Source organism: Eleutherodactylus coqui, chromosome 11, assembly GCF_035609145.1.
Source record: "Eleutherodactylus coqui strain aEleCoq1 chromosome 11, aEleCoq1.hap1, whole genome shotgun sequence".
In the NCBI taxonomy this organism is placed as follows: Eukaryota; Metazoa; Chordata; class Amphibia; order Anura; family Eleutherodactylidae; genus Eleutherodactylus; species Eleutherodactylus coqui.
The window spans coordinates 109,903,454-109,920,307 of NC_089847.1; the positions used below are offsets into that span (position 1 = coordinate 109,903,454).

The window sequence follows — 16,854 nt, forward strand, 5'->3', positions numbered from 1 at the left end:
GCAGTTACACGAGAAGAGCGATGCTTGCTCAAGTAACTGCCTTATCCGAGCGTGCTCGCTCATCTCTAGTAAACATGCTTTGTAGAGCCACTGTTTTCACAATACTGGAAGAGTCTGTGGGAAGGCAGTGCACAAATGGGGCTTAAAGGGGTTGCCCAGTTGTAAAACCATTGATCTACAAAAACAGGATAGGCTATCAATAGTAGATCACTGGAGTTCCACCACCCAGGACTGATCAGTTGTCCGCCAGGGCAGCAGAGTCATGCACCAGACAGTTTTGTACTCTCTCGTGGCCAGGCTTGGTATTGCATTCAAAGTTCCACATTCAATTAAAGAGAAACTTTACCTGCAATTCCAAGCCTGGCCACTGCAGTGAGAATGGAGCTGTCTGCCTCCTGCAGATAAAGTCACTGATACGGCAAACAGAAAATCGATGGTGTTCCCATGTGGCAGACCCCCACAGATCCACTATTCATAATGTAACCTAATTATAGGTCTATAATGGTTTACAACTAAAGAAGGCCTTTAAGGGAGGTCCATTAGTAGTTCTTTGTAAAGGTACTTTTACATTGGGCGAATATCTTCCGAATAATGGCTGGAAACAGCAATTTCAGGCAATATACGTGCGGCTTCCGACTGGGCATGAAGTGAGAAATCGCTCACGTGTCAGAGTCGCTTGGTTTTCTAACACAACTATAAACCAAGCAACTATCAGCGGGTGTAAACAGCAGATTATGGACGACTCCGACTAGCCCCACCTCCATTCTCTGAAGACTATTGCTCCTGTGTGGAAGCAGAGCAGAGATAGTCTGCTGTGCGACAGCTGTTGGGCACTTATCTGCCCGTCCGTCATCCCATGGAAAGGTACCTTAAAGCCACCCTTAGTAAATATATACATCCCAAAGTGGCTTTTGTGACAGGCCATGCCCCCTTTATACAAAGCCACATCCTCTATTTCCTATAACAGTGCCTCTGAGGGACCCCCTTTCAGTAATAATAATGCCCCTCATGGGCCCATTTAGTAACAATGCCCCATTTCCCCTCATGCCCCACTTAGAAATAATACCTCCCTCGTGCCCCACTTACAAATAATACCTCCCTCATGCCCCATATAATAATGCCCCTCATGGCCCAGGTTTAATTATACCCCTCATAACCCTGCTTAATAACAATGACCCCATTGTCCCTCAGGCCCCACTTAAAAATAATACCCCCTCATGCCCCATTTACTAATAATGTCCCACTTGGTCCAATTTATTAATGACGACCTGCATGCCCCATGTAATTAAAAGATGCTCCCTTGTAGCTGAGAAAATAAAAAAAAACAGCTATACTCACTCCTCCTTATCCCCCTCCACTCCTGGCCTCGGCAGTCCACACAACTGGTTCCCAGCATGCCTCAGGGTAGACAAATCATGTGACAAATACATTCTCCTGTGATCGCTACGGCTATACCGATCATGTGTGAACATGTTTGTCACATGATCTGTCTACCAAGAAGCACTCTCAGGACCAGCTGTGTGGACTGCCGAGGCCAGGAGTAGCAGGAGCAATGTAGAGGTTGGGAAAATCTCTTATTTTTAGAATATACTCCCTGCCACCTGGGACTGCAGGACGGTAACCAGACATCACCGAGTTGATTAGATCATAGAATTGATATGGCACTATGTGAGAAGAAGCCACTATGTAGATCAAATGCAATCTTCTCAACAAGGCAGGTGGCAACAAAAAATATCTGCCCGTCTTACGGCTTTGCGCAACCTTTGTATGGAGCCGTAACGTATACTTCTACGGGGCCTTACTTTACGAAACTCTCTATGCTATGAGTCATGCTCCATCGAATGCTATATTACGGAGCACCATATGGCAGCCCAGAGAGTGCCTATGGCTCCGTAGTTGGAAGCTGCAGGGACCCGGTGCACACAGCCTTGCCATGTGCTTGAGGCTTTAGTACTTCACTCTTAATATGCTTTGTTCTAGACTACATTTTTGCAATGCCTGCATACCCCATTTGCTCCGGCGGTGTAATATTTCACCCCATTCCAATGCGTTACCAGAATTAATTTACATTTAGGAGCTTTTGCCTTGCCACTCATGCTTTACCGGTACCCCACAAAAGAATGGCGGAGGGTGCAGCACATGGGCAGCAGATGGAGCTAGTGCCAGACTTAAAAAGAAGCTCTTAGATTTCAGCCCTTCGACTAAACCCATAAAACCTCAGAATTGGGAGCTGTTACCTGTCAGATAAATACAGTTAATAAAACAAATGACCGAGCTGGAAGAGCTGCAGAACTGCTGTGGATATCCATTTAATTCTCCCTGGCTCCAGTAAATCAGAAAATTTAATTTAAACAACACCTAGGAACTCTCCAGATCTGCTGGGTTTAATTATCATGCCGGGCTCCTGTAAAGGCATCAATTTTTTTTTTTATTCATTGCTTTGTGTGCAAAGGAAAAGCCGGGAAGATTCATGCCGCTTACATTAAAGGCCTCTCCTCTGTGTGTGTAAGGTGACAGCGCGTCTTTAACTTACCGAGGGGAGGTCCGTGAGTCATTAGAATGTCGATGCCCTCTGGGATAAGGTTCCACTTGTCAAGTAAAGACTGGCCTCTAGGAAGATTAAAGCCCCATCCATTAAACCATGGTGTCCTGTTGGAAAGAAGAGTCTTTTATCAGTAATAGGTTGGAAATTGACGATTTGTTACTTGCTATGTAGTAATTTATGTTTGTTTTTGTGCTAAAATAGAAAAAAAAAACCAAAAAATAGTAATTACACTCTTGCAAAAGTAGATGCGCTACAGAATAGGTTGATGCAAAATAAAAATTAATTTTTCAAAATATTTTCAATTTATGATTAGCATTTTTCTGGTGTAAATTCTGCTCAAAAAATTAAGGAAACACTTTGGGTGGATTCACATCTGCGCTCCGAGGTCATAGAATCATAGAATGGTAGAGTTGGAAGGGACCTCCAGGGTCATCGGGTCCGACCCCCTGCTCAGTCCAGGATTCACTAAATCATCCCAGATAGACATTTGTTCAGCCTTTGTTTGAACTCTTCCATTGAAGAAGAATTCACCACCACCTGTGCTAACCTGTTCCACTCATTGATCACCCTCATTTCTGCTTTCCTGATCCGTTTGGGCAGCAGGAGAGGGGAAGCCTTACAGCCGAATGGCTCCGTCTCAGGACTGAACCGAACAGTGCCGAATGGACCCCATTGACTAGAATGGGGTACGTTCTGTTTCCGCTCAGCTAGCCGTTCCGCTCAGTTGGACGTTGCATGAATGCTTTTTCCTCTGGTATTTTGTACCGGACCTGCGATGGAACCTCCGTCAGAGGGTTGCAACACAGATGTGAAACCAGCCTTAAATCACATCAGATCTCAATGAATAAAAGACATGTGCTCAGTGTGAACCTGCTGTCATCTATGAAGAGAACTGGGAGCCACTGGCGGACCTGCCAATTCTGATGTTCTCTGGCAAATGCTGTGCCATCTGCATGGTACTAGAGACTGTCAACACAGGTCCTACTAGAGGATGTTGGATCCCCATGACACCCTCATGGACACTAAGAGTTTGGTCACAAACATGCAGACCAGCAGCAGCCCACTGGAGGGCATTTTGTAGGGCTCTGGCAGAGCTTCCCCGGTCCTGCTGCTGGCTGATGCCCTTCTACGGGCTGTCCAGTTATCCTTGTGTAATGACCCAAGTCCTGGTATCTCCTTCATGCTCTTGAGACTGTGCTGGGAGACACAGCAAACCTTCTTGCAACAGCACGGATGGAGAAGCAGGGCTACTTCTTGGGCTGCAGGTAGTATTTTATGCTACTAGTAGTGACATGGGCAATAAAGGGGAAAAAATTACCAACATAGAGCAGAATCACTGAGGAAAGATGATAAGAGCGTAATAGTCTATGGTCACCACCTGTAAAAACCTCCCCCTTTTTGAGGGCTACCTTGCTGTTGCCTCTCTAGTGCTCCTGTTCTCACTTCGTTTACAAAGAGCAGATGAAACGGATTCACAATGGCTTTTGCCTCCCAGCAAGATAGTTTGATATCCTTGATGTTTAAGTGACTTGGAGTTATACAGTGATTCTAAAGGGTATATACACATGCTGAAATCAGACAGTTTTTTTCTGCTCGGATTCCACCTCTAAAAACTACAACAGAAATCTGTGGCTGAGCCACTAATTTCTGCCACGCATTCTGATGCGGAATAAGCCCTCTTATAGAATGGTAGAGCTGAAAGGGACCTCCAAGGTCATCGGGTCCAACCCGGTGACACTAAATCATGCCAGATGTCTGTCCAGCCTTTGTTTGAAGACTTCCATTGAAGAGAACTCACCACCTCCCGTGGTAACCTGTTCCACTCATTGATCCCCCTCACTGTCTAATATCTAATTTGTGTCTCCTCCCTTTCAGTTTCATCCCATTGTTTCTAGTCTTCCCTTGGCTCAGTTCTTATACAATTCAATGTGGATTCCTGTCAAGAAGACATGTCGTCTCGTTGGCAAGGAATTGTGTTGAAAATTCAGCGCAGAACTTTTTGCCTATTTACAGGGCTACATTTCTGTGTGGATCTGTAGCAAAATAAGCGGCAGAAATTTGTGACTTAGTCACGGATTTTTGCTGCTATTTTTAAAGGAGGAATCCATTCAGAAAAACCTTCTTTGAATTCCGTCATCTGAATATTCGCTGAATGTTCTCAATTTTTTTAAGCATTTTTTTTATACAATGTATCACTTAAAGGGGTTTTCTGGGCATTTGCTATTGATGATCTATTTTCAGGTTAGGTCATCCATCAATAGCTGACCGGCGGGGGCCTCCACTCGGGATTCCTTCTGAACAGCTGATCCTTAGTGCACCCGAGTTGGACTTTAACATCAGTGGTCAGAGTCGGAAGTATAATAGAAGGCTTTACACCCAATTATGACTTATTCTAGAACACCATACATTACCAGGTCCAAATGCACTGGAGACTATGACACTAGTCCACTTTAAATTGAAAAGCAAACTCATTACTGTGCGGATACCTGTCATATCACCAAAAGGGCCTCATAGACTATTTGTAAATTTACCCCAAAAAACTAATGGACCACAGCAGCGAATGTTTGATGGTCACCTTCAGATATGGTTCGTCTGCTGGAGCTCTTTTGTAGCAAAACCCTGATGCTCCATCATAACCCAGGCTGACTGATTCTGATAATAAGTGACAATGCAGAACATTCTGAGAACCCAAAGGACCTGACTATATCAAGCCCTGCTCAGTCACCTTCCTCTGATTAGACATTAATGAGCTGCAGATGGATAGAGTGGGATTATGCAGATGAAAAACAAAAAGTTTTCAGATAGGCTAGTGCGATGTCAGAGCAAAGCATGGGGATTTGTCACGGCTGCTTAAACATTGGTGCAGTGAGTGATCTGACAAGGGTGGAAGAATGTGCGAGGACAATTCCTTGACTCATCTTTAACATGCATGGCTGAGAAAGTTTTCAAGAGTTGCCCCTACTATGAGCTACAGAGCAAATGTTGACTCCTTCTAAAATAATACAGTATATCGTTTACCCATACAACATAAAACAGTCAATGTCATTTTTCTTGCACATGAACAAACTCCAAAATGTAATTTATGATCCTCTCACATCTGCATTAGAATCTCCGGTTGGAGGATCCATCGCAGATACGGTACAAAATACCGGAAGAAGACACAAGCACTGCATGCAAAAATTTGGGAAGCTAAGCAGAATCCGAACAGATTCAAATGGGCTCCATTCGGTGCTGTTCACTTCTGTCATAAGACTTGAAGCAGGAAACCGGAACCCCCGATGCAGATGTGAAACCACCCTAAGTTGAGAAGAACATGAACAAGTTACATATAGAAGATTGCCCTTTTGGTGAAGTATCTATTGCAAGAGTTATACTGGCTTGGTGGCCTAATGGTTGGCAATGCTTTCTTGTAGAACTAGTCTGAATCCAAAAATGGCGCCTCCATGGGGTACCTGGGTTTTATATTTCCACATTATAGTCATACATAGCCTATTACCATGCGTAGAGAGTCAGCTGTCCATCAGTGGCTAGAGAGCGAGGTGGGCTCATGGAATGTCAAGGACTACTTCCTGTAGTCATCTATGTGCTTCTACTGATAAAATCTAAGCGTCTGACAAACTGCTTCACATATACATAAGACAGACACATCGCTGCAATCAGCAAGTCTGTCACTAACTTATGCTACCCTCAGATAAAGCAGCAGAGAGGTGGTGACAGATACCCCTTAACCACTTCCCAACTGAATCGCATAAATACACATCATGCAGTTACAAAGAGTGTATAGAACGGTCTTGGGAACTGAGCTCTCTCCATACCCGGTGGCTACTAACTTTTTCTGACAGCCGCCTACAATGGCTGCCATCAAAGTGAGCTCCAATCAAGGTCATTAACTATTTAGATTCTGCAGTCTAAGCTGACTGTGCATCTAAGGCAACCAGACAGAGGGGAACTTCTCTAGCGCCATGTTTCCATTGGTACAAAAACAAGCCCTCATACAGCTACGTCGATGGAAAAGTTAATTTATGGCTCTTGGAAGGGAAGGATAAAATAAACATAGTGAAAGACGTACCTCCTTTATGCGCAAGACCATTCTATAACAAAAACTCTGCAAGTCTGTGAACATTTAAAATTCCCAACCATTGCCTTGAGGTGAAATTCTTAACTAATCCCTGCAAACTATGGATGCCGCCCACTTATTTTTATCCTAATGTACTAATGGGGACTTTGTTGCCGACCCTTGCAGGACAACAGTAGCCATTTCAAACTCTATCCAGACGAGCCAACTATTATTATATGCTTGTAATATTGAAGAGGTTCTCCGGTTACTAGACAACCCCTTTTTTATAATACCACTACTGGCATTGAAATGATAAACTGAACCATAGCTGCCCCCCCACCCCCCTCGGCCATTAGGATCCAGCACTGAAGCTTACTGTGATCCCAGTGATTGTTGTGACATATGATGTTACAGGAAATCACGTGACCACTGCAGTCAATGAGAGGCTGCAGCATCACGTTCTTGAAATCCTGGCATCATGGCGCTCAGGATGTGAGTGCTGATGTCAGGAGAACTAGCGGTGATGCAGCAGCCACTGATGTCAGCGATCACAACAACCACTGGGAGCACAGCGGGGCTGCATTGCTAGATCCCGGTAGCTGCGGAGGTGTAAGTATGTTTCAATTTATTATTTTAATGTCAGGAGTGCTTCTAAAAAAGGGGTTGCCTGGTAAATGAACTACCCCTTTAGGATTCCAATAATATATAATAAAGTCAGGGTGCTTTTGCATCTGTGTTAGGGGTTCTGTTCTGAATGGAGCAGGAAAGGGGAATCTCTTGGCCGAACAGTTCTGTCTTATGACAGAGCCGAATGGACTCCACTGACTATAATGGGCTCCATTTGGTGTGTCCTCAACTGCCCGGCATTCTACTGTAAGAAGAAGAGCTGCATGCACACTTTTTGTGCTGGATGTGTGACAGAGGTCCAACGGAGATGTAAAACCACCCTCACTCCAATCATTTTATTCATCCAAGTCACTTCAAACCAGACTTGCACTATGCAGAACACAATTCCTCTGTTTTGCCGCCAGTGTTCCTACAAGCTCTAATCATATTACGACTGCTCTTCTGACTCTGACCAAGCAGAATATTAGTGCTTACATAGAATAACTTTTCAGTTTCTGAATAACTTTAATTCTATCAGTCCTTGGTAGCGGAGTAACTAAATTACAGCACTGTCATTCAGGGATCACAAAGCTGTCAATGATCATCCCCGATCCCCCCAAATACCTCGGACAGCTCATTCCCACCGCAGTATCATCATTAGAGAAAGAAGGCAGGGTGCCGTGTGGATGTCACTCTCAATACTCTAAGAGTCAAGTCACATGGCTTTCTTTTACCGCCTCTTGACGTCTTCTCGTAGATCAGAGATATCCGCCGTCCCACAGGGACTTGCCTGACAAATCATGTCAAATGGTCTTGACTTATACAAAAATATGTCTCATTACTCGTTTCAAAGGTGACCACAAGAGGTCAATGCGGTGTCTTTGCGGTGTCTTCTCCGAATATCCTTTGAGGGATGATATAGGATTACTTCGAGAAAATACAGCAGGAGTGCAACTCTACACCCAGAAGGAATGTATATAGAGTAATAATGGGTTATGTGTTAACCCCTTAATGACGTGGCCCTTTTTTTTTCTTCCTTTTATTACTCATAAGTCTTATTTATCCATCAATGTTGTAGTCTGAAGACTTGTCTTTTGTAGGACAAGTTGCATTTTTCAGTTGTACTATAATCACCAAATATGTATTTTTTTTGCTTTGATATTTTTATTAAAAAGTTTTTATTTATGTCTATCAGCTTTTATCTTTTTCTAATAATTGATAAACTTTTTTTTTTTTGCATTTTTTTAGTCCCCATAGGGGACTTGAACTTGTGGTTGTTTGATCGCTCACACAGTATAATATTATACTGTAGTATTCTGACAGACATAGGCATGGTTTCATAGGCGATTAGTCATGGCAGAGCTGGGGGCCTTTAGAAGGCACCTCGAGATCTCATTGCGGTGGAGCGTTTGAGACCCCCGAATTGACAGTGACATTTAAAGAGTAAATAGCCACAATCAGCGTTCACGCTGACCACTGCTATTAAGGGCAAGTGTCAGATGTCAAAGACAGCCGCCACCCACTGTATATAGAGCGGGATTGACTCTAGAGCCTATCCTGCTCCACACAAACTCCATACACCCAGGGTGTAAATGTACTCCCTGGGGAATGAAGGTGTTAAAATAGATTGTTTGCCGACCCTAGGTTAGGTGTGGAATTTTTTTTGCGCCTTCCTAATTATAGCGTAATATATATTGTTTTTTTTCCCCAATAGGCAGTCTGCCTGTTCTTTGCTTGTCCAGAAAGTAGCAAGATAACAGCATACCCAGAACATACTGTACTGGAACCAAGCTCATTACAAATACAGCATCAGAACAAACGTATAACATAAATACTGCACAAACCAACCTCAGTACATAAATACAGCACCAGAACCAAGCTCATAATATAAATACAGTACCAGAATTAGGACTAATTCCCACAGGCGGATTTCCGCCGTCTAATAGTTGCCCTGCACCTATTAGGTTCTATTGAACCTAATAGCGCAATGCTCACGGTACGGAATTCCACCGTCGAATTCCGCCCTGTGAATTCTCCCGTACTCACCTGCGGCATGTTCTATTTGCCACGGGCGTACGCGCGGACGGGTTCCATTGCAGTCAACGGAAGCCGTCCGTCAAGCTATCTTCTGCTGTGGGCGTGTCATATGACGCTGCCAGCACGTCACAAGACACTGCCGGCGCGTCATGCGCTCTACTGCGCATGCGCGCCGGAGTGTCATGCGGGACGTCGGGCAGCGGATCGGGAGGTAAGTATGGGGTCTCTGGGGGGGGGGGGGGCGCCGTGATGGGCTCCACTGCGGTTTTCCGCTTGCGGAGCCCGTCACGCCCGTGGGCATTATTAAGCGCATACCATAAATACAGCAGCAGAACCAAGCTCATAAAATAAAAACAGCACCAGAACAAACATCATAACATAAGTACGGCAACAGAATCAAGCTCATACCAAAAAGACAGCAACAGAACCAAGTTAATAACCTAAAGACAGTAGCAGAATCAAGTGATCGTGTTGCAGGGCTGCTAATGGGCTGACTCTGAACAGCAGAAGGGAGGAGACACAGCCAGGAGGATGGTGACTGATGCAGTTCCACAAGACAATGCCACATGGAGGAAGATGATCATCTGCCCAGGCAGACCTAAGAGGGGTGATCACCCTCTACCTACATCATCCTGGTGCCCTCTGTACAAGCTGGTGGCCGACGCCATGTGCGAAGAAGGCTGGCCATCTTGCCTTCAGTACATCAATTACTATTTCTACATTCAATATGCAAGTTTGGTGGACTGTTGCAATAGTGGTTACGGAGTTTCACTCCTGTCTATGGACTGCAACTACAGTGCAGCAATACCAGACAGCGCCTACGGACAGAGATGGTGGTGGTGTTCCAGGGGAAAAAAAATCTAATTATTTTTCCTAATACTGGATAATCCACTTAATATTCTTATTAATTCTCTTATTTAAAAAAAAAAAAAGACTTCATACGACAGAAAGGAGTTATTCAACTTATTAAAAAACATTTAAAATCTCTGGAAAGGTTAAAAAACAAAAAAGAAAGCCCACTCACCTCTTGTTTCCCGTGGATATCTAGGACCACAGCTCCGACAGTCCATCTGTATACAAGCGGACAGCATGCAATGCTTACATCTAATCAATAGCCACCGTGGTCATGTCCTGTACTGCTAGAGGAGCCAGGTGATACGGCACAAGACCACCATTGTGGCCAGTGATCGGCTGCAGCAGCCATATGTCATCTGCTGGCAGTTTAACCCCTTACATGCCACAATCAATAGCAACTGCAGCTTGTAAACAAATGACAGGAGGAGGGAGTTCTTTCTGTCACCCACTGACACCCCACAATGCAATTGCGAAGTACCAATGGGTTCCCATGGTAGTGAGAAGCCTGACAAAGGTCTCCATGTCTGCCTGTAGAGTCTAATAGGTTGCTGTCATAGGTTTAGTAGAATGCACTACATAAGTATTGCAGTGTACTATTCTAGTGATCGAATATTTACAACTTCAAGTTCTCTTCAGGGACTAAAAAAATAGTGGCAAAAAAATTCAATCAACTTTGATTTAAAGAAAAAAATAATCCAGTCCCCCCCCCCCCCAAAAAAAAAACATTCTAAACTAAGCCCGAACTGCAGGAAAAAAATTTAAAATTAAAGGGGTTGTCCCGAGAAAGCAAGTGGGGTTATACACTTCTGTATGGCCATATTAATGCACTTTGTAATGTACATTGTGCATTAATTATGAGCCATACAGAAGTTATTCACTTACCTGTTCCGTTGCTGGCGTCCTCGTCTCCATGGTGCTGTCTAATTTCAGCGTCTAATCGCCCGATTAGACGTGCTTGCGCAGTCCGGTCTTCTCCCTGGTGAATGGGGCCGCTCGTGCCGGAGAGCTGGTCCTCGTAGCTCCGCCCCGTCACGTGTGCAGATTCCAGCCAATCAGGAGGCTGGAATCGGCAATGGACCGCACAGAGCCCACGGTGCACCATGGAAGAAGACCCGCGGTGCATCGTGGGTGAAGATCCCGGCGGCCATCTTGCTAAGGTAAGGAAGAAGTCGCTGCAGCGCGGGGATTCGGGTAAGTACTATGCGTTTTTGTTTTTTTTTAACACATGCATTGGGTTTGTCTCGCGCCGAACGGGGGGGCTATTGAAAAAAAAAAAACCCGTTTCAGCGCGGGACAACCCCTTTAAGTATTCATCACCTAGGAGCTCTGTCCGGGGCTCCGCTGCAGCTTCTTCCTGGTCCCCAGCATTGGACTTCTTCATCTCTTCTGGCTGGCAATTGAAAAATCCCCACCTCCTGGCTGGCTATGACTGGCTGACACTTAACCAATCAGAGCCAGCGCTCGATGAATGCCTGTGATTGGTTCACCGAGAGCTGGCTGTAATTGGCTAAGCGTTAACCAATCAGAGGCAGCGCTTCCTGGAGGTGGGGATTTTTCAATCCCCGGCCAGAAGAGATGAAGGAGAATAGTGTCGGGGACCCGGGGAGAAGATGCAGCCGGGCTGACAGCGCTTCTAAGGTGATGTATACTTTTTTTTACATTTTTTCCCTGCAGCTAGGGCTTAGGTTATGGCATTGACAGTAGGATTTCCTACTGTCAAAGTTGCATCGCACCGAATGAAAACATGGGCTTCAAAACTTCACGAGTTGTGGGCATATTGCGGGACCCGCGAGGTTCTTGTGTCGGGATGTCGCATGCGACAAAACATCGCATGTGTGAATTAACCCATAGGAAAGCATGGGCTTCACATACATGCGATTTGTAGCATTGTAGAATTGCGACTTTGTTGCCATGTGAAGGAGGCCTAAAAAAGCACAACTCGTCCCACTAAAAACAAGCCCTCATACACCTATGTCAATGAGTTTATGTCAATATAGCAATATGATGATGAAAATCACTTGGTCCTTAAGGCTCACAATAGGTCAGTCACTAAGGGGTTAAACTTGAGTCCCATAAAATAGAAAACCCTTTTATGAGACCCTGGCAGCCCAATGGAAGACCACTGATAATGCATTATGACGAGTCGAGTAACAGCCTGGCTCTGTCACATCCGTATATAGTTTGAGTTTCGTTTCTCTCTGGGAGATGGAATTACCCGCCGGATCGGGAGCACGCCCCGTTGTAGGACCTCAGGATGTCATCTGATTAGGTTTACATTTATAATAAAGACCACGTTTTGTTTACAGTGTGGATTATTCCTTCCATATGTTTCCTAAACCATAGTGATCGTTTAGGGGGGCAAAAGTCCTAGCATTGATTGGGGGACTTAATTACCATATAACTGCTAATCTAGTAGGCGGGTGAAATTCCAAGGGGTGATCTCATGCCCTACTCTCGTGAGGATGAGAATAGGACATGTAGCCGTTCGTTTTAGTCCATGCGAAAATATCTGAATGGCTTAATTGGCTATTAATGAGCTACGGTGGAATACATGGACAGCACACAGACTGAAAGTACAGCCGTCTGAACAGGCCAAAGGCATATGGACGTCATAGAATGAGGCCCCCAATTCACAATCTGACTTTTTTTCTCCAGAAATAGTGCCATTCTAGCCTGTAGGTTGTGTCTGGTATTGCAATTTAGCCATATTTAAAGCGACCCTCCAGTTCTTAGGACAAAACTCTGTCCCTGGACCAAAGGATGAAGAGGTTATCCAGGCAGTGGGGTCGGAGCGGAAGCACTGCTCCGCCCTTGTATAGTGGCCGGCACTTGTAATTGCAAGTGGATCTGTCATTGACATCAGTGGGAGCTGCGCTTGTAATTGCAGGCTGGAGTCCCATTGACTTCAATGAAAGCTTGGATAACCGAAACAGCTTCCGTTATAAAAAGCAAAATTAAACACCCCTTAAAGGGGTTGTCGAAGATGAGAAAAAAAGGTTCTGCTATTTTCAGAAACAGCGCCACTCTTAACTGTAAGAGTTGCCACATTTGCAACTCAGTCCAATTCACTTGAATAGCAATGAGCTGCAATACAAGTCACGGCCCCTGGACAAGAGTGGCGCTGTTTCCTTAAAATAAACAGACTTTTTTTTGGCCATCCTATTTTCCACACTCACGCAGAAACGGAAAAACAGTAATAGGAGATAAATGGAAGCAATTTTTACACGAATCCTTAATGTAATTCAGTATATTTTATGGGTCGTCTTTAAATGGACGAGGAACCTGGATATAATGTTTTATTTGTATATATTATCGCCGCGCTCCAATATTACTTCCTACTGATGAGGACAACGTTTAATCAATAACGTCCCTCTAAAATGACACAGAAGACCACGCGGCGCAGAAATCATTGTCCTATACTGTATAATTGTCAGTAACTGCGGCCATCTCATCCCATCATATAGGCTTATTGGATTCGAATGGGTAAAAGGCTGCATGCAAAGGAACAGCTTGCCTCCCGCCTGATATCCATTGAAAGGAGAGGCAGTAAACATTTATGGCTGGCCGTAAAATTCATTATCACCTTTTCTAAAGAGCCATTTCTATTCAGGACCTCTCCTGTATGCTGAACATGGAGGTGCAGTAAAACAATGCAATCTTCCAGCCTCTCAACTGCGCAGAGACTATACACTGGCTGGAAAGCCTCACTCCCTACACAGCTGCTTCTTAGTATGTATGGCGCAAATGGCAGAGAGAAACAATCACCTTTATCAGGGCGAACAAGATAGGGAGCAGGGGGGGGCATTTCGTTCTTTATGCACCAGATACTTGGTATCCAGGGCATCAAAGACACAAAGCTGTGGAATGCTCTTTGATTTTAGGAAGGTTAATCGGAAACGGGGAAAAAATATAGAAAACCAGCAAAAATTATATTCTAGAAATAGGGTGTAGTCAAGAAGAGGGATCCAGCGCGATATCTCAATACTTATGTCCTATAATGAAATGGTGTACTTGGATAGGAAGGCATGGACGTTCCACACGATGGTATGGCCCACAAGCCATTGAGGTCCCGGAACATGGACTTCAACTTTGTATTGTGGCCCCTGTAAAGGACTAAAACCCAGCTGCAAAATTAAAGAGTAGGAGTAGAAATTTATTTTTCGCATCTCTCCAAGTCCCGAAGGGATCGCGGCTATGACTGAAGTAAGGAAAGCATACTCGACGTGGCCTCCTCCTGCTATGAAAGGGGGAGATCATCCAGGATGTCATCTGCAGGAGATCCAGGTACCGATTTGTGTTGAGTCTCCGTGGAATGAACACAGGGCCAATGATGGATCCATGCATGTATCGTAACAGAAGGAGGCCATGGCGAGTACACTTTCCTTACTTCAGTCATAGCGGCGGTCCCACGGGACTTTGAGAGAAGTGGAAAATGAATATCTGCTCCTTACATGCTACTCTTCAACTTTGCAGTTGGGTTTTACTCTCTTACAGGGGCCACAACACAAAATTGAAATTCATTTTCCGGGGCCCCCTAGGAGTTGTGCTCCATACCATCAAGTAGAGCATCCATGCCTTCCTATTCAAGCACGCTATTGTTATTTCAATACAGGACACCAGTACAGAGATATAGCGCTGGATCGGTCTTTTTGACTATACTATATTATACAAGGGTGAGTCTAAAATTATCCGCACTCCAGTTATATTAAAATTTCTGTTGGCCGCACCAAAAGTTTGTAGGAGATGAGTATTGAAAGAACTCATGGAAGAGCACAAACAGAAGCGTTTAGGCATCTGCAAACAAAATTTGGACTGATACTCTAAAGAAGGTGGAAGTTCCTTAAAAAGAATCACCACCAATCAGTAAGTCATAGCATATCCTAGCAAAATACAACACCTTACTAGAGTGGAAAATTCCCTTATAAAAGGGAAAAAAAGTTTATAGGCGTCTGGTTTAAAAAAACAAGTTAAAAAAAAGAGCCCCCATTCATGACGCTCGTCTATAAGCCAGTGGAGTGCAAACTGGTAACAAATAGCATCCCTCTTACTGACGGAGCTTTATGTGCACTATATATACAGCCCATTCGCTTTCATGGCATTTTTTTTAAATTCCTCATATCCCCTGCAGAGGCGCTGCAGGGAAAACTGATCTCCATTGATCCAGAACCTGGCCATAAGTGATCCCAGCAACAGGGTCACTTGTGATCTGCTTATCATTAGTGGTCCCTTCTAATGAAATGAGATTGTCTTAACTGAACAAGGCCTGTAAAGAAATACTCCTTTACCTTCTATGGCAGATGGTCAGAAGCAGTGGCATAGCTAAAGGTTCATGGGCCTGGGTGCAAAAGTTTATCTTGGGGACCCCCCAACTTCTCTTAACGCAGAGGCGTAACTTGAAGCTCCTGGGCCCCAATGCAAAACCTGTAGCAGAGCCCCCAACTATAATGCTTTATTCATAGTACTGGGCTCCCTATATAGAGAAGAGGGACTTTATGGGCCCACTAAGGTTCCTGGGCCCAGGTGCAACTGCATTCCCTATAGTTACACCAGTGGTCAGAAGTAACACTTGACTGCTGGACTGTCCTGCAAACTGTTTAATACCTATGGAGATATTAAAGTCAGCAAAGGGCCTATATTCAGAAAAAAAGAGAATATTTATAATTCTGCATATAGCCAATGATTGCAAGGGTGCGCTAAGCCTTAAAGGTGACATCTTTGCCAAATGGTTAATATTTTAGGACAAGAATCTAGAGTTCTAGAGCATGGTAAACCAGTGTGCAAGAAACCAGGTGGACAGAGGTGTCAAGTCAGTTTAGTCACGAGGACTAGAAAGACTTCCATATTGTGACAGTCTATGACAAAACCTTTGTTGGTCTTGACATACAATAGAAGCAGATTCCAACCATTGGCAGCTTCTTCCTTTTATTGCTCACTACTCTTGTCTACTATTATAAAGACCCAGGCCACTCTATAATAATAGGAGAATATTGGCTAATCCCGCTGTTGCGTCCCCTCACTGCAGGGGGTGACAGGCAGGGGAAACCACCTCATTCATCAGCCTTGTATTATCCGATTGGGACTGTTTTATTCATAGCATGCAGCGTGTAGATGATAAAACACGATTATTGCACACAATTAATGACATTATGCAGGGTATCACAATTCAGAGCGGCATCACATTCTTCTCCTCTGTGAGGATGAGCACAGATAATAAGGCAAGATAATACGCTTCTCCGCGTACACCTGCTGTATCTAACACCTCTTTTCTCCACATTGTCTACTACTGTTACTATTTCCCATTTAGGCAAAGAATAGTTGGGCGATTCCACCAAAAAACAAAAGTGCAATGAAAAAGGCGCTCCTGGGGTAGACAGTCTACTTTCAGCGCAATGAAAATGCCTATTTACGCTACTACAAACTCAAAAGCAACAACGACCTTACAAAATACATATATCATTACCATACATGGATATGGTAGAGATGATACTTACAGGGCAAATACATCTTCTTCATCCATCATACACATGTATAAAAAGGCATCATGCCCAATGTACATACACCACTATACAGTTGTAATAACAATTATTCAACTTCTATTGCAAAATGGGTTTATTTGCCAAATTTACAAACTTTTGGCTTCCCTAAACCCAACACAAATGTCACTTTTAACAGCTACTGCAGTCTCAAGTCTCAGATGAACACACATTTGTAAATCAGGTGTTGTCTCAAGAGCACCTGATACAACTAATCATGG

The 16,854-nt window shown here is 44.2% G+C and overlaps 1 protein-coding gene across 2 annotated transcripts in view; it reads right to left on the bottom strand.

Annotated features, from left to right (window-relative positions):
- MPPED2 (metallophosphoesterase domain containing 2) overlaps nucleotides 1-16,854 on the bottom strand; it is a 170,643-nt gene that overhangs the window by 17,084 nt on the left and 136,705 nt on the right. For both annotated transcript variants that reach the window (XM_066583232.1, XM_066583233.1), the window contains exon 5: nucleotides 2,534-2,649. In XM_066583232.1, the coding sequence (XP_066439329.1) occupies nucleotides 2,534-2,649 (116 nt within the window). The remainder of the gene's footprint in view (nucleotides 1-2,533; nucleotides 2,650-16,854) is intronic.